The sequence below is a fragment of the Tauraco erythrolophus genome, chromosome 11 (genome assembly GCF_009769465.1).
Source record: "Tauraco erythrolophus isolate bTauEry1 chromosome 11, bTauEry1.pri, whole genome shotgun sequence".
Lineage (NCBI taxonomy): Eukaryota > Metazoa > Chordata > Aves > Musophagiformes > Musophagidae > Tauraco > Tauraco erythrolophus.
The window spans coordinates 25372298-25397802 of NC_141475.1; the positions used below are offsets into that span (position 1 = coordinate 25372298).

The 25505-nt window shown below is 40.4% G+C and overlaps 1 protein-coding gene across 1 annotated transcript in view; it reads right to left on the reverse strand.

Moving 5' to 3' along the window:
• The window catches only part of LOC104375131 (uncharacterized), a 198639-nt gene extending 183042 nt beyond the window's left edge, over positions 1–15597 (reverse strand). The window contains exons 1-3 of the mRNA XM_086618244.1: positions 15503–15597; positions 1726–1860; positions 959–1068 (exon numbers count right to left, since the gene is read on the reverse strand). Coding sequence (XP_086474370.1) covers positions 959–1068; positions 1726–1860; positions 15503–15597 — 340 coding nt within the window. The remainder of the gene's footprint in view (positions 1–958; positions 1069–1725; positions 1861–15502) is intronic.
• Between the last annotated feature and the right edge of the window lie 9908 nt (positions 15598–25505).

Here is a 25505-nt window from a genome sequence, read left to right on the forward strand (position 1 = left end):
AGAATAATTTAACTACTTTGGTGCCTTAAAGAATTCAAAGCAAGTCTGCACTGCTGTTTCAGGAAGAAAGCAATTTTATATTGCCACTGGCGCTTAAATACCTTAAATTCCTTCACACTGAAGACTAAGATACAGATTGTAAACATATCTGATTTCTTACAAAAAAAACAGATGCACACCAAATATGTAGATTCAGGCTGAAACTAACAGGAATGCCTCTAAGGCTTGGCTTTGTTTTTTAAATACAAAGAGACAATCACAAAGGCAAGTTCTCTGAATGCATCCCCCAAGTTGGTATGAAGATTAAAAAATACATAGGAACAGATGCTAACTTTCATACAGTAAATACAATTACTGACAAAACAGTTAACAAAACTAAACAGTGAGTAAATCACTATCTTCTACTCATGTCTTGTGAAGAGTGGCTGGAGTGGTTCCTTGTCATTTAAATTAAATCCCATCTTTTAGGAAAGCATCCAGTCATGATTACAAATTACTGATAGGAACAAGTTCTCATCAGGTAAGGAACCATGGGGTAGAAACACAATTGTTTCAATGGCAACAACACTAGTGAAAAAGCCAAAACCAGTCAGACCCCGTGATGAGTGGTACGTCCAAGCAGCAAGTGTTTTGCAGCAGATTTCTTTGCATAATTTAGGAAACAGCAATAAATTCGGTTGGCCTGTCAAAGCCAGGCTGGCACAAAAATGCTGCAACAACTATAATCAGAAATTGAGTTTCCACTGTTCTGATTAAAATTAGAGATACTCGGTAGTTTTGTGTATGACAGCTTTCCTATTTTCAAAAGGAGTTTCCTTCCACATCAACAGATTACCTCTTTATAACTGGAAATCCCAGTTATAAACAGTAAGAAACAAAATCCATCTTCCTCGAAGTAAGAAAGCAAGGTTAAGGATATCATCTCTCCTGCCTTGTCATAGTTTTGCTGTCCACTTACAGTGCAAACAGCCAGGTTCATTGTCACGTTGGGCCCAGCCAGGGCAGCACTTGTAGACCATCTGACGCTCCATTCTGTACACCTGCTTGTAAACTGTGTAGTACCCAGACCTTTGAAAAGAGTAAGTTTAAGAGAACAGTCACAACTTCTATTCAGTTTAGTCACATCTCATAGTAAAAAAAAAGTCCTCATACATCATATTTACTATACATTTTTCAGCCCCTATCAGTAGTTCTTGTTAAGAATAAAGCAAATAGAGCAAAATGCATCCTGATAACATCCAATAGCTCTGATATACTTTGTCCACATATTTTCTGATGAATTTGTATTCAGGCTAGTCAGAAGTGAGTAACTTTGTTTTGCAATAAATTCTGGTTTTAGCTGTTGGGGCAGTCAGATCTCCCATCAGTTCTAAGCATGTGACAGAAATAGAAAGAAGTTCAATTTTTCAAAGGAGATGACTTGACAGCTGGACTTCACCTGAAACAGGATGAGACAGGAACATTTTCCAATATAAAATTGTCATCTAAAGCCAGCCAAGAACTTCATGACCCACCCAAAACACAGAAAAAAGTTGTGTTTTCCACTCAGTAATAACAGACTTGCTTCAAGTCTCAGTAGGACACAACACATCCGTAACTAAGTTAAACTATTTCAGGAGATGAAACAGTTTACAGCTTCTCTCAAAAAAAAAACCCACAGAGTTATAAAGAATTTATACTAAGTTCAGTAACAGAATTCATGTATAACGACAGTTAATATATTACCTTCTCTCATAGCCCATACACCACCTCCTCCCTGTGCAACCTTGTTTCCACATCTTGACCATACGACTAAAGGCTTGAACACACGGCTGTTGGCGTCCCACCAGTGCCAACTCAAACACTGGACAGACATTTGGCCTTGAGGGAAAGAAAAATATATACTCTATTATTTCTAACACAAAATTTAGGTGCCTAGAGAAATAGACATAAAACTATGCTATGTATAACAGTTAATAACAGTTAGATTTTATTTGTGATTTAAAAATACTGACTTTTCTAAGTTCTGTGACTTTTTTCACCTCAAACTGATCAAACAGCTCTCTTGCTAAAAATATGGTACCAGGAGCAGAGTGAGGTGAGGGAGCCCGAGGCTCTGCCGATGCCAAGACCCCTGAAGTCCCCCCCGCTAGGTCTTGGACGTGCAACAGCCCCTATATGAGCTGATGTGCCAGGGTGGGAACCAAAAATTTGACAGCTATAGGCACTGCCCTCCCCAGCTCAAAGCTACTGAATAGCCAGCCTCTCTCTATATATACATGCAATGAAAACACAGTGCTTGCCTTGGAAAACTGTACATAAACTGAACAAATCATACGATGAAATTCAGGCTCCACACAAGTCAGTGGAAGTTTTGCCATCGACTCAAGTGCAGGTAAGATGATCTAAACTATTGCTATGGATAACATATACTCTGTAAGAGCCCTCCTTTGCTATCAGTCCCCTCAGGGAAGCACGTGAAATTTATAAGGGGAAGCATTGTTGTTCTCTGCTAATCATTCCTAAAATAATGAGGAAAAAAGCATTCCTTTGTAGGACATGTAATCTTCATCCTGCTACTTAGCTCTAGTTACAAAAATAGCAGGATTTCAGGAGGTATGAGGGCCAAAAAAAGGTTACATGTTGAAGGTTTTGCAGAGATTCTGCCAGCCTTATTCTGATTTCTTTGCCCTGGTGTAAATTAGGAAATGCAGCATGTCAGAAAATAAATGCATAAAGCATGCAAGGTCTCTCTAAAGCCACAGAACACGGAGGGTTTTGTTGTCTTTTAAGGAAGGAGCCTACTGTATCAAAAATAAAAATAATTCCGTGATTGGTTGTTGGTGGTTTGTTTGATTTGGTTTGTTGTTTGGGGTTTTTTTGAGTAGTTTACAAATTGTTAACAGAATAATTAAATCATCAGTTCAAGACAGCCTGCTCTAGCTGGCAAGGTTTGCAAATTTAAGCCTATATGACCAAAAGGGAGGAAACGGGGACCTTGTATACCCAACTCTGGCAAATGGTAAACATCATCCAGCAGCTGTGTCATACTAGCTGGCAGAGAGGTCCTTCCTCAAATTTCAGGTTGAGACCCCTCTTCAGGCTAGAGTGTAACAAAGAGAGTAACACTGGCTCTTTTTCTCTGTCAGAGATATGAACGTGAGCCTGTGCTAGAAAACAGGAGAGGGTTTTGCATTGCTAAAACAGAACTGTTCTAGCCCAACAGTTGCCTGGCAGCTGAAGTTATCATTAGTGACACTGGATATTGTTAATATCCCATTCCAGATTTATGGTGCCTTTTTTTCTGAGAGGTCCAAAGTACTTTACAGCTCCCTATTATATCTGGACACCACACAAGGTAGCCTTTCTCATAAAAATGTACATCTTTCATCTGCAGGTCTTCAGGTAGTTTACAAACATCATTAAATTAAGCCTGTGCGGAACAGGAAAATACTATAAGCGTGATCATTTTTACTGCTGAGCTAAACACTCAGAAGAAACCCTGCCTACCAAATCAAAGCAACTCCATGATATTCCCAGTGCTGTGCAGAGGCCAGTGGTCATGCAAAGCACACTCAGAATGGGAAATCCAGCCAGGTCTCCCAAAGGTACCGCAGCTCTCGAGCTAAGGGGAATTACTTGGGACATCCACCTCAGGGTAAAGAGGACCTTCTCCCAGCAAGGCCACTCCAGTAGATAATCAGATCAGATTTAAAAAACAAACCAGCCACCCCCCAGCAATTCCAGGTAGTCCACATAAAGTTACGAGAAGGAAGTCCACAACTGTATGCTCTGGTTGTCTTATTTCAAGATGGAAAGAGAATAAAGAGTATATTTGTACTAGAAAATCTTATCTTGACAGAAATTAGTGTCCTGAACTAGAATACCTCTTTCTGCCAGGCTTTGGAGGAAGTGCTCATCTCCATCATCCTAAACCACACTTTCAGTGGACATCCCTCCCACATTGCTTCATGTTCTTCCTCCTCCACTGCAGAGTCCATTTTCTATATTGCTCTTTATTTCCCAATCCCGAGTTTGCCCTCGCTGCAGCCACCACCATGAAGCAACACAGAAGACAGCAGCAGCACAGCTTCCGATTGCCTTAAACTCCTCCAGAAAGCACCCTTCCTCCACATTCCCATGTTGTCTCCAGTACCTGCAATTCATCCCACATGTCCCAGCTACCCCTTCCTTTCAAATTACCCCACCATTTAACATATTTAGCTGAAGTCCAGGGCAATTGTTCCCAAACCATTCTTAGTGCAAAGTCTCCTGTTTGTTTCACATCCAAAGGAGGTCTTTGTATGCCCAAAATCTTGCCTGCTTTTTTCCATTACGTCAGTTGGTCTAATAAAACCCTCGCCTTACTTAGCAACCAAGTCTCACTTAGCAGGCTTTTTAAAATGACTCTCCCTCTAGTGAATAGAACATCATGTACTGATAATTCATGCATATCTCCTTTTATTAGAATTGCCTAAAAACTTTCCAGATAAAGGTACATTCATATGCATCGCTCTTCCATAAATAAAAGAGAGAAGCTGACAATTGTTGTAATGACACACTGAGCCCATCCTATAAATTCTTACTCATGTGCTATTGCCATGTTTCCAGGAATAGCTGTATTGACTTCTATGATATAGTTAATAGGAACAAACGGCACTCACGGAACAACACGCGCCAGCAGCATAAAGTCATATGTTTATTAAGACTTATTCAAAGTAAGTCATTCCTCCTAGATGCCCTTGGGATAATTTAAAGGCAGATATCAAAACCTCTGCTACACTATAATTAAATTGCAGCAATTGCATAACATGTAATCCTCTGCTGGCAAAGCTGGGAAATAAAACATGCCCTCTCCAACAATTTGCCATCTTCACAACTCCCCCACGCACAGTCAACACACCAGGTTTTAAGCCATCTGACTCATTGCTCTTTGGTACATTACCTATAAACTGAAGAACAGTTTCTTGAACAAGACTACAGCTATTGAAAATACAGTTGTATATTATGGCATTCTATTAATTAGAGGCCACCTAAGACTAACCTGAAACCTCAAGTGGATGTAATGGCATGTTAGAGGAGAGCAGCTCTATCTTTACTGCCATGCCCTTGGCATTCAGAAAATATTTCTTAATGGGAGTTTAAGTGTTAAAATAAGCAAAACACACAAATACATGTCATGTTCTATGATTTGATTGATACACCAGTCCCTTAAAGCCTTTTTATACTGATGCTTTCAGTTAGCCAAGACTAACATGAAGGCTATTATTAGCCTGTCAGTCTGACTTGGGCAAGCCAGAAAGCTCTCTTAATATTCGCATTAGGAGACCGCCCTTTAAACACAGACACCCTACACACTTCCAGCTCAAGACTTAAGATTCTAATAAACAGATAATTAGACCAACACGAAGCAAGAACAGCCTCGGCTAATCATATGGCTATGATGTCTGTGAACCACTGCACAACAGGGAAAGTTCAGAGAAAATTAAAAGCATCTCCAGGTGAGATATAATTTATTCCTGTACTTAAAATTTAAAAAGGAATGTGTATCTTCATACAAAAAAATATAGTCAAAAAGGTAACCATGGAGGTGTATTAAATACAAAGATGGCAAGCCTGGCTCAGGAAGCTCCTGAGGCTCAAGCAGTTATTCAAAGTCTCACTGCATGTTCACCCCTTTTATTCTGCTCACTAACCATTTGCTGCCCACTCCAGGAAGCAGCCCACAAGCTCAGTGGACTCTGGTCTCACCTACCCAGCATCTCACAGCACCTGGACATATAGCCAGCATCCCTGAAGTCCTCAATGAGGCACTGGCAATTGTGGTCATTTGTTGAGCTGCAGTGCTACATACTCTGCCTCAAGCTGTCATCACCACCAGTGTCACCTCAACTCACCTCCCCTGAGAAGGGACTGCAGCCTTCCCACAACTCCTGGCAGAGAACAGATGATAGAAACATCATGTCCACAATCTCTCAAGAGAGGTTCTCTGCAGTTTTATCCTCATCCATGATTCCACAAGACTGAGAAGACTATCAGTGCAGCTACCTCTTTTACACACACTCACCCAAGCATAAATAATTTTATATAGCAATAGATGGGCTCTTAGGGTGAAAAGTACATGGTTTTCACATAACAGCAGAAAACACAGCTACAGGTACAGGCCATCTGCTCATGGGAGCAGAGAAGCTGCTTTCTGCACATGCTCCTGGCAGACATGGTCCAAACGGGGCAAACGGAGGCGAGGAGACAGGAAGACAACTGAATATATAAGAGCTAGAAAGAACAGCTCCACCATTTCAAAAGCTACATCCTACTTCTGCGACACTCATTTTCTTATTCTGCCTAGCATAATCCTAACACCTGGCTCTTTGAATGACAATTAAAGTAAATGTCTCCTATCAATCCACTTTTTCCCAGCTCAAATCAAGAAGCTAAAGGTGGGTAGAAGTTAATGGTAGTGAGAGCGCAAACACACATCAAGATATCCCTAAAGGTTTCTTTCAACAGTGCAAACTTTAAATCAAAACACTAATGAATACGAAGCAAAGAATGATTTGGCTGGCTGATTTCAGGTCTTTCCACAGAGACTAAGTGAATGACACCACCTTCTACACTAAGCCAAAATGCTCTTAACATCTTCCTAGAAATGAGATGTTGCAGCCTGCATTGCCTCAGCTGAAGAATTTGCAGCCTGAACACTATTGATCTTCCCATGAAACAATCAATAGATGGAACCTGTCATAAGAAGTGACTTATTTGAAAATACAGAATTCCATCCACTAATTGGTCAGTGCTCCTTTCCTTTTTGTTATTAAAAGTTTAGAAAGGCATAGTCTGTGTGCTTTTCCAGATTTAATTTGAAAAGGTCAAGTGAGAACTTCCCTTAGGAAACCAATATTATAGTCAGGGCTAAACTCTCCACTGCTGTGACAACAACTAATGGTTTTGCTCTAGAGATATACTGGTGTTGATCAGAACATAGTTGTACATTGCTACAATGGCTTTGGCTAGAAACTTCTCAGGCTGGAAAACTGTCTGAGCCTCCTCACACCTCTAACCACACCAGCAAAACACACCCAGCTTCTTACGAAAGAGACCTCTAGAAAGGCAGGTTGGCACCATGCAGAAACATGCTGCACTGTAGAGGAGAGGTTTGCAACACGATGTTTTATGCAATAGGATATGGATTAAAAATTTGAAATAAATGTTCTCAAGTGGAAAGAACAGCAAATTTCATCTGAACACAGAAAAAAGTCAAATTAGGAAACAGGTCACAAAAACAAAAGGTCCAAAGAACAAGTTACATATATTTATTTATATAGAAACAAAGATATAGATAAGTTTTATCTCTAGATATATATTGCTTAATAGCAACAAAAGCTGGAATGACAGAGAAGGCTTTTCTTCCTTTTTAAACTGCAAAGCTCCCCTTTCTACCCTTAATCTATTTTAAGGCTCATTTCCCCACATTGCCCAGATAAAATTAATCAGCGCTACCAGAGACAATTAGGACATCCTGCTCCCTTGACCACTAATCAATCCCTGCTCTCTACTGGTCCTGTATCGATATTTGTGATGTTTATATGCCCACTGGGATATGGATTGTAAACACCAAGCTCATTTAGATTAGGTCTCATTATCACTACCCTTCTCTGGATCTGCAGACGAAGGTCCAGCACAGAAGACTCTCCTAACCCCACAGGTTACTAATGCACTGCTGTGTCTTATTCACATCCTCTCTCTGATTAGACAGAGCAGCTAAATAACAGGAGAGTTCTTTCAGCCTCTGTGCACTGCATCTAGATTAAGAGCAAATCAATATGAGATGATTAATTACACACTCAGCTATTATAACAACAATAAGATTTTTAGTTCCTACTGCTATCAAAGTGCAGCGCCTGTCGTTTAGCTTCTATTTAACTATCTTCCTCCCTCCTCCAAGACAGAATAATCTATTCTGATTAGCAAGAATAGCTGAAGATAAACATACACATCCAAATCATTTAACTATGATTTGCCAAGTCACCTTTTTTGCATTTTAAATCAAGCAGTTTTTTTGGTTTTTTTTTTTTTAAGTAGTGTCACATAGCCTCAGCCCCCAGCAACACCCAGTTTTACAGTTTCTTCTACTGGCTGACCTCTGCAGGCACTAATTAGCATCTACAGGATCAGGTAAAGCACCAAGTAAAACAAACTCACAGGAGGGCAAATGTGGTGTCATCACTTTAGCATACATCTCTGCTAACCTCCAAATGCCTGTCTTCATTCATGTTCAGGGAAGGGTGCACATTACTTTTATCTACTGTACCCAAAATAGTTGATTATCCCATAACATGGCTGCTTTGGCATGAGTCTTATTGTACACAAATGAAAATTCACTACTAAAAATAATAGCACAACAATTGAAGAGACTACCTAATGTTAGCATCTTCTTAAATCCATTATGATCTTTATTGTCACTTGTCTTCTGTGCACCTCCACAGATCTCTACACTGGTGTTATTTTTAAACAAGTGACTTAAAAAACCCAGCATCCAGGAGAATGTCAGCATCACTGACCAGGCCTGCCAAGCCTCACACAGCACTGACAACCCCTTCTAGCATGCAGATTGCTTCACAGACAATTTAAGGACCTTTGTCCCAAGGATCCAATTCTAATGTAATTAGAAAGACATATGGGAAGTCACATATAAGGAGGCTAAGAAATAGTTCACATGTACTCATCATTAAGACAAAGCAAATAATTGTCTAGAATTCAGACAAAACTGAGTGTTAAAAACCGTGAAATTATAAAAGGAAAGCATCAAACAGCAGCAGTCATCTCTAGATGAAATTTCACATTAACTACACCCATCTCAATTATCATTTCACTGCAGAAGAGTGAGTAATAAAAGTCACCCCAGTAAATCTGTCAGGTACACACACCTGAGCTGCTTTTGGCAAGAAGGCACAGGAAGACATGATGCTAAAATATTAAAATCAAAATCACTGAAAAAATGTCATACCATTTGTGTCATAAGAAGAGAAAGCTCATTTTGGTTTACAGCAAGTGCCACATTGCTTGACAGTGAAACCAGTTAGAAGGTAGAGAAATCCTCAGTTTCAGTTTGGCAATCAGTATCTAGGAATTGTTCACTGCGTTTCTGGTGGATGCCAGATTTTAACAGTTTAGAGCCAAAAATCTCTTTTCTTGAAAGCTTGTTTTGAAGTAACACATAATATATGCAAGAAAACTTAAGTTCTTACATGCCAATGTTTTAAGTGTTAAAATATTCCAAGTCATTTACTCCCTTATAAATCCTTGGCTTGACACCACTGATGCAAATGCCCACTTGATTTTTTTTTAACATTAAGTAATTTTGGTAGAGCTAAATATTTTATGAATTCTAGCCACAAAAAACCCCACAGCAAATAAACAAGCATGCATTACTGGATTAGTGTTCAACACTGGTAAACTGGAAAAAATCCAAACAAGCATTCGTATCTTTCAGACTAGAAATTTATACCGAGGTTGTAAATAACCCAATGGCTCCTGGTGTTATTTTCCAGAAATAACAAAAGAAATGGACAGAATTTGTCTTATGAAGAATACAATTATAAGTGTCAAGTTCATGCAACTGTATTTTTCACAACTGATGATGCATCTGCCAGGCAGAAAGAGTGCTAGTAACTACAAATAGGAGGATAACTACTGCAGAGTATTGTAAGGAATATTCTCACCTGAAAATACTAAGTCCAAAATACTTAAGTGTTTCATAATTTGAGACACTTTTTTTTGTTAGACAACACCACAAAGTACCTTAAAAAGCCTTCAAGCATAGCCTGAGATATTTCAATATATTTTCAATATTGACTTAATTTGCGTCCTTAAAAACACAGTCTGGGCATGGTGTTCTCTACTGAGTAACAATTTGCACCAAGTTCTGCCCTGACTTAAAGGGAAGGCACTATGGTGCTTCTACTAAATAATGCTCCTCTTTTCACACACCTGAGATCAAATATTCATCCATAGGTCATAGGCCCTGAGAGAAATACAATGAAAAGCACAGCTCATCTTGTGTATGCATTGTATCCAAAAGCACACATCATCTTATGCAAAAGGCAAAAATCTCCAGTTTACCTCCAGAACAATTAAGAACAAGTTTTAAACCAAGACCAGCACAGAATCCAAAGTATAAAACCAAGACCACATATGTTCAGTATGCAATTTTAAAATGCTTTGATTTAACAGTAATGAAAGGAAATTTCTTTCTCCTCAGAAATAAATTGAAACCAATAGATTTTAGAGAGAATGTAAGCAATAACAGGCTTACATTTCAGAAGGAGGAAATCTATTAACTGTGTTCAAAGAGTGAAGGTATTTAATTGGTGAATAACACGAGTCTGCAATATGGTCTGTTAACTCTCCAAGAGCCAAAACTCTTCCATCACAGGAGATTCTGCTGAAGAGTCATCCAAAGACTAGGTTTTACATTACCAAATAATCTTATCCCTCCTCACCAGGAGGTTCCTTCAAATTTATTAAAAATATTCTAAGCTCTTTGTCATATCCAGATCATGGCATGTCTAGAACTATGATAAATAAGCAGCATTAGATATAAACAACACAGAAGAAATGAGAAGTCAAAGCAAAAAGGAGGCAATTCTCCTAGAAATCAGAAATATTGCAAACACAGAGTACATGCACATAACAAATGTATGCATAAATAACTAAACTATATCAACATTTCATAATGCAGCACTGTTAAACCTACAGAAATGCTGGCAAGTTCTTCCCTCTTTGAGTGCGTTTTTGAAGAGTAATGCAAGAACCTAATCCCATTAAAAGTGAAAGGGAGCAGGGGCTTACCCACCTTAAACCTGCAGATTTAAGACTCAAACAGTAGATACATGTTATTGTGGGTGGCAAATTTTTAAGCCCCTTGTAGTTACATTATGCGGTGTCTCTGATACGAAAACATATTCATAAAACTGCAAAACATTTTCCAGTCAATCATGAGATCAAGTTCATTTTTGATAAATACAGCAACTTCAGGCTATCACATTTTATGATAATGTATTCTCATAGTCTTATGGTTACTTCAGAGTTTAGCAGGAAGCCTCGATCTCATTTTTCTCCTGAAGAACAGGAAAACATGCCATAAATCAGGAAAAGAACTATAGCATGATGACATTCATTATCTTAAGTCCAATGAATAGACTGTGGGAGGAAAAAAGAGCCCTTTACCATCTGTTAAAAGAGTAAGTTCAAAATTAATTTTCCTCTACAAACTCTGAAACAGAAGCTTGAAGTACAAACTCTTGAAAAATGTGATTGTGCGTTATAATGCTGACCAGCATGAGCTCTATCTGGTGGCAAGACACTGTAGTGCACAGACTAGAATGACTATTTTTTGTTCAGCATGATGCTCACATTCAGAGATAAGAAACATCAGTCTTCAAGATCTATTTTTCTTTCCTCACAACAATTACTGGATATTAAAGTATTGGGAGGGGGAGGGGGACAACAGGATGAGACTGTCATAACTTTGATGCCAAAGCATTTAAACCATGTCACATTATCCAAACCTCAAAGGCTGGAGGTAGCTACCATTCCAGAATACTGAGGGTTCACTGCAACCTTATAGATTCTAGGCAGGCAAGATTAGGAAAAAGTACTTGTTTCAGCTGAAAAAAAAGTGTTTAGGTAAAACTCAGTAGTCTAAACCAGAATTCAGCAGCGACTCTAGGTTGCCAGTATCACTTCAACCAAGGTTTAAAGAGTTGATAAGAAACCTCTAACTTAATCTTATTAATGTAAGATATAAATTTAAATTATATCACAGTGTCAAATCAGGTCCTTATTTTCACTAGAAAACCTGCAATCTTTTTTAACTACCAAATCTGTCAAGATATGATATCCCATTCAAAGAAATAGAAGGCAATTCTACTACATTCATTACTCATTTCAGCTCCAAAAACTAAACATACTTGAAGCCCTTGTTTTAACTTTCCTCACACCTGCAAATTGGCATCACTGGAGGTGAAAATACAGACAATTTCTCACCAAGAAATGATTATACAACCTACTTTTCACATCATTTGGACAGTATTATGACGAAACTCCAGGCTCCAAGCTTAAGCTGTATCACCATATACTTTATAGAAACATTTTTTTTGCATTACTTTGTTTTCTGCACTGCATTCCAACACATTCAAAATGACATGCAATTCATTCCACTGTAGCAATCAAAATTCAGATGCATCTCTTCGTATGGAAATGCTTTATACACCAGCAGTTTATTTTGAAATGCATTCCAGTCCTCAAAAAAAGTGGACTTAACCCTTTTAATTACACCTACTTGCCTATAACAATTGTTATTTACAGTCCTTTGAAATATTTTCCACAACCTGTTTGCAGCGAGACACAGTGCAACAATAGTCCTGTATCTGTAGCTCAATCACTGTTACGGTTAAAGGACCAAGTCTGCTTGGGTGTTGCAACTGTAGATACCATGTGAATGCCAGATTCTGCTCTTGGGAATGTAATTTATCTGGAGGAGCATGAGTAAGCCTACAGTGCCCCATAGAATTGAAGAAACTGGAAAACAGTTACTCAGCCAAGAATCCATTCTACATCCAGGTGTTCTTTGGAATGTGATCAAGTTTACTTGCTTATGGATAGAGTGAAAATATGCAACTGCTCAAAAAACTTGAGCAGTTCAAAAATCTGAACAAAAACAGGTTTAATGCTAGACTGAGTGGATCATTTAAAACTAAATCAGACCCTTTAGATATCATCCTGGATTTGCAAAACCACAGAGCAAGTCAGTGGCCTTAATGTTGACAGGGATGAAGTTCATCTCATGACTTTTCCAAAGAAGTCCTCACTCATGTGTCCCTTGGGAAGGGAAGAATCTGCTCTTGAGCTGTGTCTCAGTCCTTACTATGAAAGGTAATATTTATTGCACAAAGTGGGTTCTTAGCACATACCTCATAACCACTCCTGCCTTCTGCTCTGTCCTGGACAGCTAACTATGAGCAAACATCTGTACTTCTAAAACTTGTGGTGGAATATTTCTCTAGGAAGGGCTTTACCACTTCTGTTAGCAACTCAAACCTTCTACTCTTAGTTGCTATTTCTGCACTGTCCCACAACTACCTCCTTCTGTGAAACACCATCCTGAAAGTAAACTCAATACTAGATAATGACATATCACACTTATAATACCGTTATATAGCTCAATTTTGAACTGTAGAGCTCACTGCAAAGTGAGCTGCTAAAAACATGCTTTTTATGACAAGGGATGGTTAATTCCTCATTTCAAGGCCTAAATAGCATGCTCTTTGATGAAAACTGCTTATTTGTTCTCTGGTCGTTCCAGTGTTTTCTTAACTTCTAATACAAGATCATCAAGGGCTAATTGTCTGGAAACGTAGTCGATGGAAATAGCTAGTCATCCTATAATCTGTTCTACATTAAATCTCCTCAGGGGGCTTGGAAGCAGAATACCAACATCCACACAGATCCCTTGCATTTTTAGCTAGGAGCAAATCGTCAAGTTAACAGCAGAACAAAAACAGTTACAAAGAATATTCTGTACATCCTCAGCCACATAAGATCTCAAAGCAACAGCACACGCTAAAGAAGCAAGCACTCAGCATGGTATGTTTCAAGAGATACATCTGTTGTTCTTATTCCATTGACTGCAGATGACCAGTGTCAAAAGAACCATACAGAACTACTAGAAAAAGGTGATTCATGAAAAGTGTCCTTTTGGACATTTCACTGTTTCCTGGTGAAAGCTGGCAGGCTTACTCCTCAGGAATAATGACTTCTTGTCTTTCCATCCACATCAAAGGTAAAGTCCCTAAATAGTGTAAAGTAAGTTTGGAGTAACACACTTGCCCTAGCTCAAGGAAAGCAATAAAAATTATAGTAATTGCAGGAATACACCTCATGGGAGAAGCACCCAAGGCTCTTGGGTATAGGGGTATAGGGGTTTGGGTGGGCTTTTTTGATTGCTGCTGGCTAACAGTGCACTGCTGCTCCCAATGACTCCAGCCCAATATCCTCATATAGTTTCCAGAAGGGAATGTTTCCTATATTCTTTCAGTGACACTATCTTTAAAAAGATAAAAGAAAAAAAAATGTTTGGAGGCAATTCACAGTTAACACCACCTCCAGCTTCAAAAGTGCAGAATCATAGTTATTACTGATATGCCAAATGCAAATAGATTAATGTAGGCCAACAGTATTCTTCCTTATAGTAGAGTAATTGCTTGTAAAGAGAGCAAGAAGCTTTCCTGAAAGAAATACAGAACACTTAAAGAAAAATGCTTTACCAGAAAATGAAAACTTGACTCTCTAAACATTGTGATGGATACTTAGTGCTCTAGCAAAATAGAACAATATAAACCACCATAAAAGCACTTCTAGCAAATACATATTTACATGATATTGCATAGAAAGCTAATGAGCAATAGGCTTAGAAATTTCAATTTTGTGACACAAGAAATAACTAAATTGAAACTAAATACAGGAAAAATTAATTATAAAAGGATGGGATGAAGTTGATTACGTAAAAAAAAAAAAAAACAGGAAAAGAAAAGAGGTTAGACATTAGGATATACACAGATGTCTGAAAAGGCTGTTGTCAGGTCGCTGGGGCCAGGGGGGAACATTCCTTAAAAATACAAGAGGAGCTTTGCAGAGAAAAAGGTACCCAACACAAACCGGGGAGCAGTTTCCAGAAATTATTTTCAATTTCCATAAGCAAAAACTTTAACTGTCAGATTTCACACACACTGTCAGCTATTCTACTTTAGACTTCGACCAGAAAACCACCTCTTGACAGAAATGTTACATTGCACTTACAACAAAGGACAGCTGGTGCCCATGCCACGCAGAACACCTCACAGAAACTTCCTGCTGCAAAGGCACCAGTACGTACACGTGTGGGCCGAACTCCTTTGTGTCTGCAAAGGAGCTGTGCTCGCAGCTGGGATGGATGGATGCCTTCCATCACCCTCACCTCTGGCTGCGCGTGGTCTCTATTCCTCCTCACTGGATTTACATTTTCTTACTGGGCTGATGCTACTGCTGTTCTCCCCCAGGTAAAGCCCACCGTCATCCCCGAGAAAGCCCGGGCTGGGGCAGCTGTACCAGGCTCAGCTCTGCCACCCGTCCGCTTTTCCCATGGAAAGGAAGCGGCAGACTCAGCGATCCGACGCACTCACTCAGGTCTCGAATCCAAGTCAGGCCAGCCCGCCCGCCTCCCCTCCGGGGCTAGAAGTCTCCCGAGGAGCCGTTCAGAAACACCTCCGCGGACCAGAAGCCTGGTTCGCCTCGGCGAAGCTGCAGGCGCACCCCGCTAAACTTTCTTTGTCGCGGAGTTGAACCGCGATAAACACCGAGCAGCTCCCAGCGGGGGGGAACTCCGCCAGCACCCCGGGACCCCGACCCGGCGAGAGACAAAGGCAGCGCGCCCGGGCGGTGCTGCGAGCCCCCCCGACCCCCAACCCAGCGCCGCCCCACTCACATGCCCCGCTGCAGCCGCGGCTCCATCGCCCCGCTCGCCCCGGCGGCGAGCGCCCAGCACAGGCAGAGGTACAGGCACGCCGGCCCCGCGCCCATCGCGCCGCCGAGGGAGGGGAGGCAGGCGGTGGGCGGCCGCGGCTCGGTGGCACCGGGACCACCACCCGCCGCAGCAGCCGCCGCCGCCAGCCCTCCAAATCATTTAAAGCGGCGGCGAGGCGCGCCACTGGCTGGGCGGCCCCGGCCCGCCCCCGGCCCGCCCCCACCAGCTCCCCGCTGCTCGGGGCGGAGGGGCCGCCGTGCCCTCCTCCTCCTCCTCCTCCTCCTCCTCCTCCTCCTCCTCCTCCTTCTCTTCGCTCTCCTCCTCTTCCTCCCCCCCTCCTCCTCCTCCTCTCCTTCCTCCTCCTCCTCCTCCCCCGGCGGGGCGTCTCGGTGCTCCCTGCCCCCGACCCGCGCAGCCCCAGGCGCTCGGAGCGCATCGCCGCTGGGTCTCCTCCCGCCCGGCTCTGCCCGTGCTCTTACAGCCTCTCCTCCTCTGCAGTGTCTTTTCGGTTCCCCTCCTTTAAAAGGACTTTCGTCCTGGTCCGAATTCCTGTGTCGGGCACAACACAGAGAGGTGGAGATAAGGAGGGATTTGTTCTCACTGAATAATAATACGAAGTTCCATGAAACCTCCTGTTCGCGCCGGTTACCAGTTCTCGGAGGAGAGCCGACCACCCCCCCCAGGATGCCAAGCCCTTTCTTCTTTACTGCGAGAGACGCATCTTGGCTTCTCTTTTTTTTCCTCTGGTTCTTCTTTGTTCTGTGCGTGGCGTCCATTGCAATCACATCTGAGCACTTCAAAGAGGCAACCGTGAAAATAAATGCATCCAACATCATGAGGGAGGGATAACGCCACTACTGCTGAGAGTTAGGGACAGCAAGAATGTAAAGCTGGGAACCGAGGAGTGGTTTCTTAAACCCCAGAGTTGTGCGCTATCCTCTAGACCACCCATCCTCTCATCTTTATGATCTCTCCAGACCTTTACCGCTGTCAGAAGGCAACTCTTTCCCCTTTACTGGTGAGAGAAAGGAGACCAACTGACCTGGAAAGGGAACTGTGCAAAGCAGCAAATAAAGAATGAGAAAAACACACCTTAAGCGTTTTATGATCTAACATAGGACTCGGGGTCCATTACACCACAATTTTCCTATCTTTGGAGACCCATGACTAACCAGGCACTGGGCTGTGAATGAGCAGATGGGCCCTGAGCCAAGCGATGCTGAAGACACCTGCGATCGGCTTCCACTCCGGCGGAATGGGCTTGGTCTCAAGTTGCTCCAAATTGGCTCCTGTACAGGTTTGCGACAGAGAGAACCGCACGGGTACTCTGACATCCTACGGGTTAGGGGTCGGCCTCAGTTTTACAGTGCATTAATTTGTCTTCCTTTCAGTCCCGTAACAAGATCCACTGGCTTCTTCTCCTTTACACACACGTTGCAAGCACAGCTTCCTTTACGGTTTTTATTTTCCAAGACCTTTGCTGAAGCAGGTAAACATTTACCAATCACAACAAGAAATCTGTTTTTACATAGTTCATTGCTTTGAAGCTTGCATTGACAGGATCCCCTTGAGATTTTATCAACTGATTTCTTTTTCATGGTAAAGAAAACATATAGCCTTTATCTGACCTCAGAGGAGATTAATTGTACCCTGAAATTTCCATTGAATGGCTAAGCCTTTCTTGTGTCTAGAGTAGTTTTAACTCTGCAGGACCTTGCGTTGAGCTAATCTCATTACCTCCTGCAGAGCACATAGTTTTCTAATCATTTTATTTCCTAAACCTCAGAAAATCTTTCTTCATAAAATAATAGACCTTCATTATGTCAAGGCTGAGTGTTCGTTACGGCCTGAGCTGTCATCCCAACCTGGATTATTTTCAGGATCGCATCATGGCAAAATAGCAAAGGATCTTATTGCTCAGCTGCTATTTCCAAAAGAGGTAAATTAGTCTTTAAAAAATACTCTACTTCTTTTCCATCTTAGGGAACTCAAAAATAAATTGTTCGACATTATTTTTCAAACCTGTATGTGATCATTACAAATTATACACAACATTTATTACACCCAGTTATTAATAATAATGGAACAGCAACATGCAAATTGGGAGGTACTGAAGTGCAGAGTGTCTTGCTCGGTGAAGGCTACTTAATGGATGAGACCTTTGCCTGGGGCCACACAGCAAAATGCAGCTGGAGCTGAATTCTGAAGACGGAGTGGTGCAAAACCTCCTTGCAATTTGCACAGAAGGCCTTGCAGGCGTCGCTTGAGCAAGTATGACGCTGACGTCCTCCTGAACTGAAATGTAAACCCAGTCTGTGCAATGTGCCCTTCCTGCAAATATTATCTAATGTTTTATCCTCAGCTGTGTTTTAATTGAGAATATCCTGCAAAGCTGTTGACTTTAATGGGATGATTCACATGAGCAAGAGTTGCAGGGAACCAGCATTGGTGAAAGCAGTTTCAAAAGCCTACTGGGATAATTGATCCGACTGTGCCCGAGTCAGTTAAATCTTCAGAGCCGACACAGATAATACAGAGGTAAAAGCAGACTCATTTATTCTAGTTCTTACAGTGGTAACAGTGGGCTACGTCAGGAAAAAAGGGTAGTGGATGCAGCATTAGTGACTTCTTTATGTTTCACATCCCTGCCATGACCAACTAGACACATGCCTACTGTTATGAAACTTATTTGCTATACAATTGTGCGTCTTTGATCTCGATACCTACAAACCACATCATAGCCACCACCAAACCAAGCACGGAACGTGTCGACAAAAGAGTTCCCTTTCCTAATTGGTGAAAGGAGTAAATTAAATTGCATCTTGCTCTGCTAAAGAAGCTTTTGAACTGCGCAGCTGAAGTGCCGATTCCCCTCGGTGGCTTTGTGTAGGTGAGCTATAATCTAATCCTATTGTATAGAAAGGTCAGAAAAAAACAGCTCATGTCTTCTATGTAGTACTGAAGGACTTTCCATGGGATGGAAAATACATAGTTTTCATTACTCTCCTCTCTTGTTGATTAGAAAATTGTTCTGACAGATTCCAGTAAAATCCAAATTCAGCACACTGTTTATAACATTGTCCAGATCATGAATTCTGCAGAAAAGTTCTCTCTCATGAAGACCCCTCCTATCGTCTCCATCTTAAAGCATATTTCCCTCCCTATTAACATTTTAATTTTCATTTCTGGTTTTGTCTTCCTACACAGATGTCATGAAAGTTGTGGTATATTCCCAAGCATGAATGAGTGTGCCTGCATCTTTGGATCAGTAACACACCACCCTTTTGTATTTTAATTTTTTTCTGTCTAATCCTCAGTATCTCCATTTCCAGTCTTTTTAAATCATAGTTACAGGATTTAACACTCCCTTCTGATAGAAATTTTCGTGCCGAGATTGTAATTAGGAAGGCTGTGCTGTGTTCTGTTATTAGCAGGAATTGTGGTTTTTGGAGTGGTGGGTTAATTGCTAATAACCATATGCAATGCTTCTCTCAAGATGTTTCCCATTACAGTAATTAACTTAGCAGCTGGGGTAACAGACATTTACCATTTGTCTTCACAGTATCCCTGATTTAGGATTGTTCCAAAAACCTATTTGGACTTTGTTTGTTCAATTCCCAGGTGTACAATGAAAGAGAGGGGATGCTGAGACAGGGAATTTGGAAAGAACAAGTTACAGGGATAGTACCTGTTTTCAGATGCGAACTATCAGTGTATCCTCAGGAATTCTGAATTTTTCTTCACTAGTCTTAGTCTTTGACCATCGTTTTCATCAATGCCAACTGGACGGAGAGCACGGCAGACCAGCCTGGAACAGAGAATGTTTTTAAAAATTTATTGATTATTTTGTTGCTCAAATTAATCTGATTAATCTTTACCTTTCTTGAGGATTTATTAATTGAGAAGTGCAGAATTTGTTATTGCTTACTCATGTCCTCATCCTCAAAATCCCTATGGTTTGTGATTTTTTTTCTCTTCATGTTTCATAGTCAACTATGCAGATATAAACATTTTTAGGTAATTACTTCCCTTTTATGTTGTCTCACTGGAGTTCTTTCCTTCACAATAACCTTTAAGAGCTATGCTAGAATTACAGTAATATTTTCAAGTATACGGCTAACGTGAAATTTAAGAAGAAAATGAAGTTGGTCAACAAAGCCAGACCACATAACAGAGCAATAGCAGTTTCGTTGATTTCATTCATCAACAGAATATATTGAAAGGATTAATTTTGCTTACAACATAATTTTAAAGACTTCTAGGAACACAATGCCAGATTTATCCGTTTTCCAAGTTCGTTCTTGCCAAATAGAGTAAATTCTATATGATACTGTATTAAAGAAGGTTGGTTAATACCCTTGAAGATGTAAAGCAGCACACCAAGGCCATTGGAAGCTTTCCCTGTGGCAATGAGTTGGCTTTGCTCCACTGCAGTGAATGGGGGAACGCTAATTTACAGTACCTGAGGATCTAGCCCGTGTTGTTAATCGTAATTATGGACTTACTTCAGGAGGTACATTTTCTAAAGCAGTTGGGTAAGACAAGAAAATTAAGTTCAAATTATTTTCTTCCACAGGAAGTAAAAGTGGTATATAAATAAATACTTGGCGTTGCACTAGATCTTTAAAACATATAATAGCCTTCTGGCACTGCGTCGTTCCCCGATATTTTTTCCTACGGCACATAATAGTAAGTTTCTGATAATAGTGCTCACAGACAGCTTTGATTATAACCACTTGTCAGGGAGTGGATAACTAGGAAAATAACACCATATTCAACTGTAAAAAATGCTGCCTGAAATACATTAATACAGTGATAATTTCTGCTAATAGAAGCCTCCGAACCCCATCCATTAGCTCTGAATTGAAATTCCTGCTTCATTTCCATCTTTCTGAGCATTTCTGCCCTGTGACCCCCTCTTCCATTACTTGGTAGCAGCACAGCCATCCACGGACATTAGCAGCCACAAAGGGCCAAACCCCTGAACGAGGCGTAACGAGCAAACGGGTGTTGGAGCAAACCTGGCTGGGACTGGACATGGGGACCCTCGTGGTGGCCCTGCAAGTGCCAGGGCAGGTGGCGGCGAGAGGCCGGGCACGCGTGGTTCCAGAGGTGTGCCTTGTGTAGGAATTTACTGTCAATGTCCTACTCGTTCCCCAGTCACTTCCACCCCACCCGTCCAACAGTCACCAGCCGCGCTCGCCCGGTGTAAGAGAAACGTCGGTTTTCATCGATGTCTGGGTTCATTCAGAGGAGAGAGCGGGAGCACTTGGAAGGGGAGGAAAATAAAAAGGCTCTGAACAATTTCACCCCGTAGCAGTCTCTCTAAAAGGGAAAAAACGTTAAAATAAAGTGTTTCTTTTTGTCAGAATAAGTAGAGATCCATTGATATTCAAGTCAGGAGTATATTTCTGTAGGGAGCTATTACATCTGATTGAGAAAATAAAATGTTACCCACATTCACAGTTACTTATAAAAAGGCCGCTGATCTAATTTCTTAGTTTTTCCCTTTAGCATTAGTTAACAAAACCCTATCAAGAACACGCTATTGACAACATAATCCTAAAGTAAGTTTTATGTTGGCAGGCAATAACAGCTGGGAGTACTTTTATCTATTTCTGGATTTGGGATAATGACACTCCAATAAGTGGCTAATCTAGTGTACTTATGTACATTCAAATTCAAATCACATATTTGGGGGGGAAATCGCATCTTCTCTGACCTACACAGGTGAGAGCCAGATGTAACTCAAATAAACCTAAAGGAGTTGTTCCAGCCTCATCTCAACACAAAGAAAAGAATTAGTGTTTAGAAACTTCAGAGCAATCCACTATGTCACAGAGCAGTGCAAATACTACTAAATATTTTCTAGGAGGAAATGGTTTTTAATTTTTTAACAAATCTTTTCTTAATGATTTTCTTTTGGCTGTGCTATTACCCTCCTGAAAATCTGCAAGCAGCTGAACAAGCAACTCGTTCGAAAACTCAGCAGAGTACCTACATGTTTATGTGTTCACAGAAATCAAATTTGGGGTATCCGTGCTAGGAGGGTTTAGAGGCTCATCAAGTCAGGAAATACAGAGAGCCCTTTGAGACTGAGCCAACCAAACACAGGTAGACAACCCAATCTGGTTTTCAAATATTCTTGATCTATCCAGAGGGTAGGAAATTTCAAAGAGTTATTCTCTAAGAAAATTGAAACAAATAAATTCGGAAAATATTCCAATATGTGATAAAAGAGTTCTGTTTCACCTAATGAATTTTTCAGTTAGTTCATAGCATAGTTCCATGAGTGCCCCGGCTGTATGAAAGGGCTGAACTCAGCCACACAGAACAGGCAAAAACAACACTCCAGCAACCGCTGCGTGCAAAACTACAGTCTTAACCAGCCCTAACACTTCAAGCGTTCTAATTTATCCTCTGGGGTAGGCAGCCCCCCCAAAATTTGGTTTTTAGATGTTAAAACTAGTAACTCTCATCTACATCACCGAAAATGCAGTTGCAAAATATATCAAAGAAAAAAGTGCTCAGAAGTCGAATTCTCCTCAGGGTTTCCCCGTCCCTTTGGAATCGCTCATGTATTTCAGATGGGAGCTGCTTGGAAAGCCTATATTTTCTCCTTTGTCTAACACAGTGCTGAGCGCATCACCGGTACTTAAAATACTAAAATTCAAAGGAATAAATGCTTTGTTTGTTTGCTTCCAATTAGGAGCTAATGAAATCCCAGGAATACACTTTTAGGTAATTTGTCGCAGAAGAACTGAAACTCAGTCGCGTGTTTCTGAGTGTAACTTCCCTCTCTGTCTGTTCTGCTGACACAACTAGACCACACTTCATTCTCGGGAAGACATTAGAGCATCACTTTAGTGGTTTTTTCCTCTAAATTACCTGCCTGGCTACTGTCACCATTGATCTCTTAAGTCCTTGACTGGGTAATCAGTCAGACAGCTAATTAATGTAGTGGCTCAGAGGGAAAGGAGGAGGGAAGGATGAAATGAAAGAGGAGAGTTTTTTCCTTATTCTTCATGTTTTTATTGCCTTTGAAAGGTGCTGTATCCATAGCATAAAGGAGCATTTGTCTGTGCTTTTTTTTTTTTTTTTCCGAGGGACCTACTATAAATGTATTTACCAACTATCAACCGAAACAAGGAGAATTTCGTGGGAACGATGAAACTGAAATCCAAGCAAAAAAGTCTAAGATTTTGTATTTATTTTCCCCCTATTAACACTTACGGACTGCAGAATGTATTTTGAATCAGTAGGAACTGCAAGACCTGACCCATATTTTCAGATGTTTTAAAATTCAGGTAACTTTGTTGTATTTTGATAGAAAGTGAAGGTTTTTTCCCTCCTTCCCTCCTCCTGGGCCCCCTATCCATAGACAAGAGCGACCCATATGATCTACAAACCCAAAAATTTATCTGAATTTTTTTTTAACCAAAACGGGTTAAACTCAGGTGCCCAAACATATTCTGTGAACACCACCACTCAGTCTGACTTCAGTCTCACACTAAAGGACATGAGGAAAGAGAATTCTGCATGCTGAAATGTTTATTCCAAAAGTACTCTGATATCAGAGTCCATGATTTAAAAAAAAAAAAAAAATCATATTGGCATATTTTTCCCTTATGGTGCTGCAGCTCTTCAATCCAGATCCTTCCCTAACTCCTGAACTTTTGGAACTTTTCAAATGTCAAGTCTAGACTATGATGCCTGCACGCTGCAGTTAGTATGAAGATATTTTCAAGCTTTCCCCCATGCTTCCCTAACAAATGTTAGTAACCAAGCGCTCTTAAAAGAATAAATGAACTATTAAGAAAGTTGGCAGTAGATAGATCCTGTTTTCCTAATCATGGATATTTGAGAAGCATAGCGGATTCTCTTCGTTGTAGTAACTATGATACATAAAAAGGTATTTAATTTCCTTTATTCTCAAGGAATCATGCAAATCCTGGAATAGCTCGTTTAATACACAGAGTTAACCTTATACTGCCATGCACATATATATAAGTATTTACGTATTACAAGGCAGGATTTAAATGCTCTTGTCTACAGGGAGTTGATGAACTGAAAATGGTTTAATAAGCTTTCTTTTTAAATTCTTAAGGGAGACAGATATTAGCATCAGCAGTATTTGTTGCTAAATGCAAATAAAATAATTCTGAGTATGGGAATTGCGCTGACCATGCTTCATGAAACAGCAAGCACAGGACTGCAGCAAGAAAGTGGCAATTAAATATTTCACACATGCCTGCATGTCTGTTTATCTACAGCTTAACGGGTTGTACCGTGATCATATCCAACAACAACAAAATGGTGTTGGAATGGAATCCCCAACTAATAATTCTGTGCCAATTATTAACTTGTGGATAAACTCACATCGCTACAAAGACTTACATGAAAAGTGTCTGAGAAGAATATAGAACAGTCAAAAAAAGCAGTTTGCACTCCAACAAAATCGGCATTGAGTGGATCAAGTCCTACAAATCAAGTATGTTTTATTAATATAAGTATCAAGACAATAATAAATTAAGCACCTAGATATACGGAGGTAAAAGGCAATGTCAGCAGTTACAGGCTTTTAGACTGACCTCAGAATTTTTCTGAAAATCAAAAATATTTCTGAAGGTTACTATAATTAAATATCAATGGAGATGGTATAAAATTCTAAAGAGTTTATGAAGCGAAATCCTGCCAAACTAACTCAACATTCTTCTTTTATTATTGACTTTTTAGATGCAAACTCTAATCTATACAGCCTTCAGTGAAGCATTTATTACATGTGGAAAATTATTAATTGAACCTCAAACAGCTCACCATATAACAAGAAAAGCTAAGGAGGATACAACGGTGAGTTGTGTTCAAAAGGGAATTGTTTAGTTATAGGAAGCCCACTAATGAATCTCTCAAGGATGAGTCTCAGGGCAAAAAATTAGTGCTATCTCTGCACATGGCACAAACGATAGGCATAACCTCATGAAGTTTGCTGGTGAGAAGGTGAGAGGTGTCGGAGAGAATGAGAATATCATGCTGGAAAAACAAGATGACTTTGAGGCTGAAGTAAAACGTGAATGAAATCTAAAACCACAATAAGCTAGAGGATACACTTAGGGACTAATAATAACAACAATCTTTGCTGTATTTGCCACGGCACACAAAGAGAAGAAATGGAGTCACTCACACGATTCTGTAAGCCAGTAGCGTGAGAAGGCAGTAAAAAAAAAAATAAAAAAAAATTAGTATGCTCCTAGAACGTAGTGCTACATAAGCAATAAAGATATATTGCTCCTACTAGGAGGTCTGCTGGCATACCACGTACAGTCTCGATTATTCAGGAGTCTGAAGAAAAGAATCCAACATGATGCAGGTATGGAGCAGGCCTATTAGGATGAACAGAACAAGCAAAAATAAGGCTTGTTTAAACTAGCAGAATGAAGGTTGGGGCAGAAAGAGGGATTGTTATGTGACCGCTCTCTTAAAGCACGCTATGAAAAGAAGGGTGGGACAGGATAAATATCAGGGACACACAAAAATGTTGGCAAAGCTGGCAGACAACGCTGGCATAAGAACATGCTAGACCAAACTAGCCATACACGTATGCTAGAGCAGGAATTTGTGGGGGAGTTTTTAAGTGTTTAACAAGTGAGTGTCTGGACTAGCTTCCTAACACAAGGAATATGAGCAAAATAAAATAAAAAAAAAAAACCTAGCTACTAGTTTTTTTTTCCACTAGTGGTGGAACTTTGTGAGTCCATTACAAGAATTCTAAAATATGTTTTTATATGATAACAGGGAACTGGATTTGGTCACCAGGCAGTACTTTTCAGACTTTTAATTATGAATCCTATCACCATAACCATAGTGTGCTGCAGACCCAGGTACAAGAATAGCACATTTATCTTTTTCTAGTAACTCGCATGCTAAAAATTAGGTTCTACCTTAAGTAACTATATGAAATAGCTTT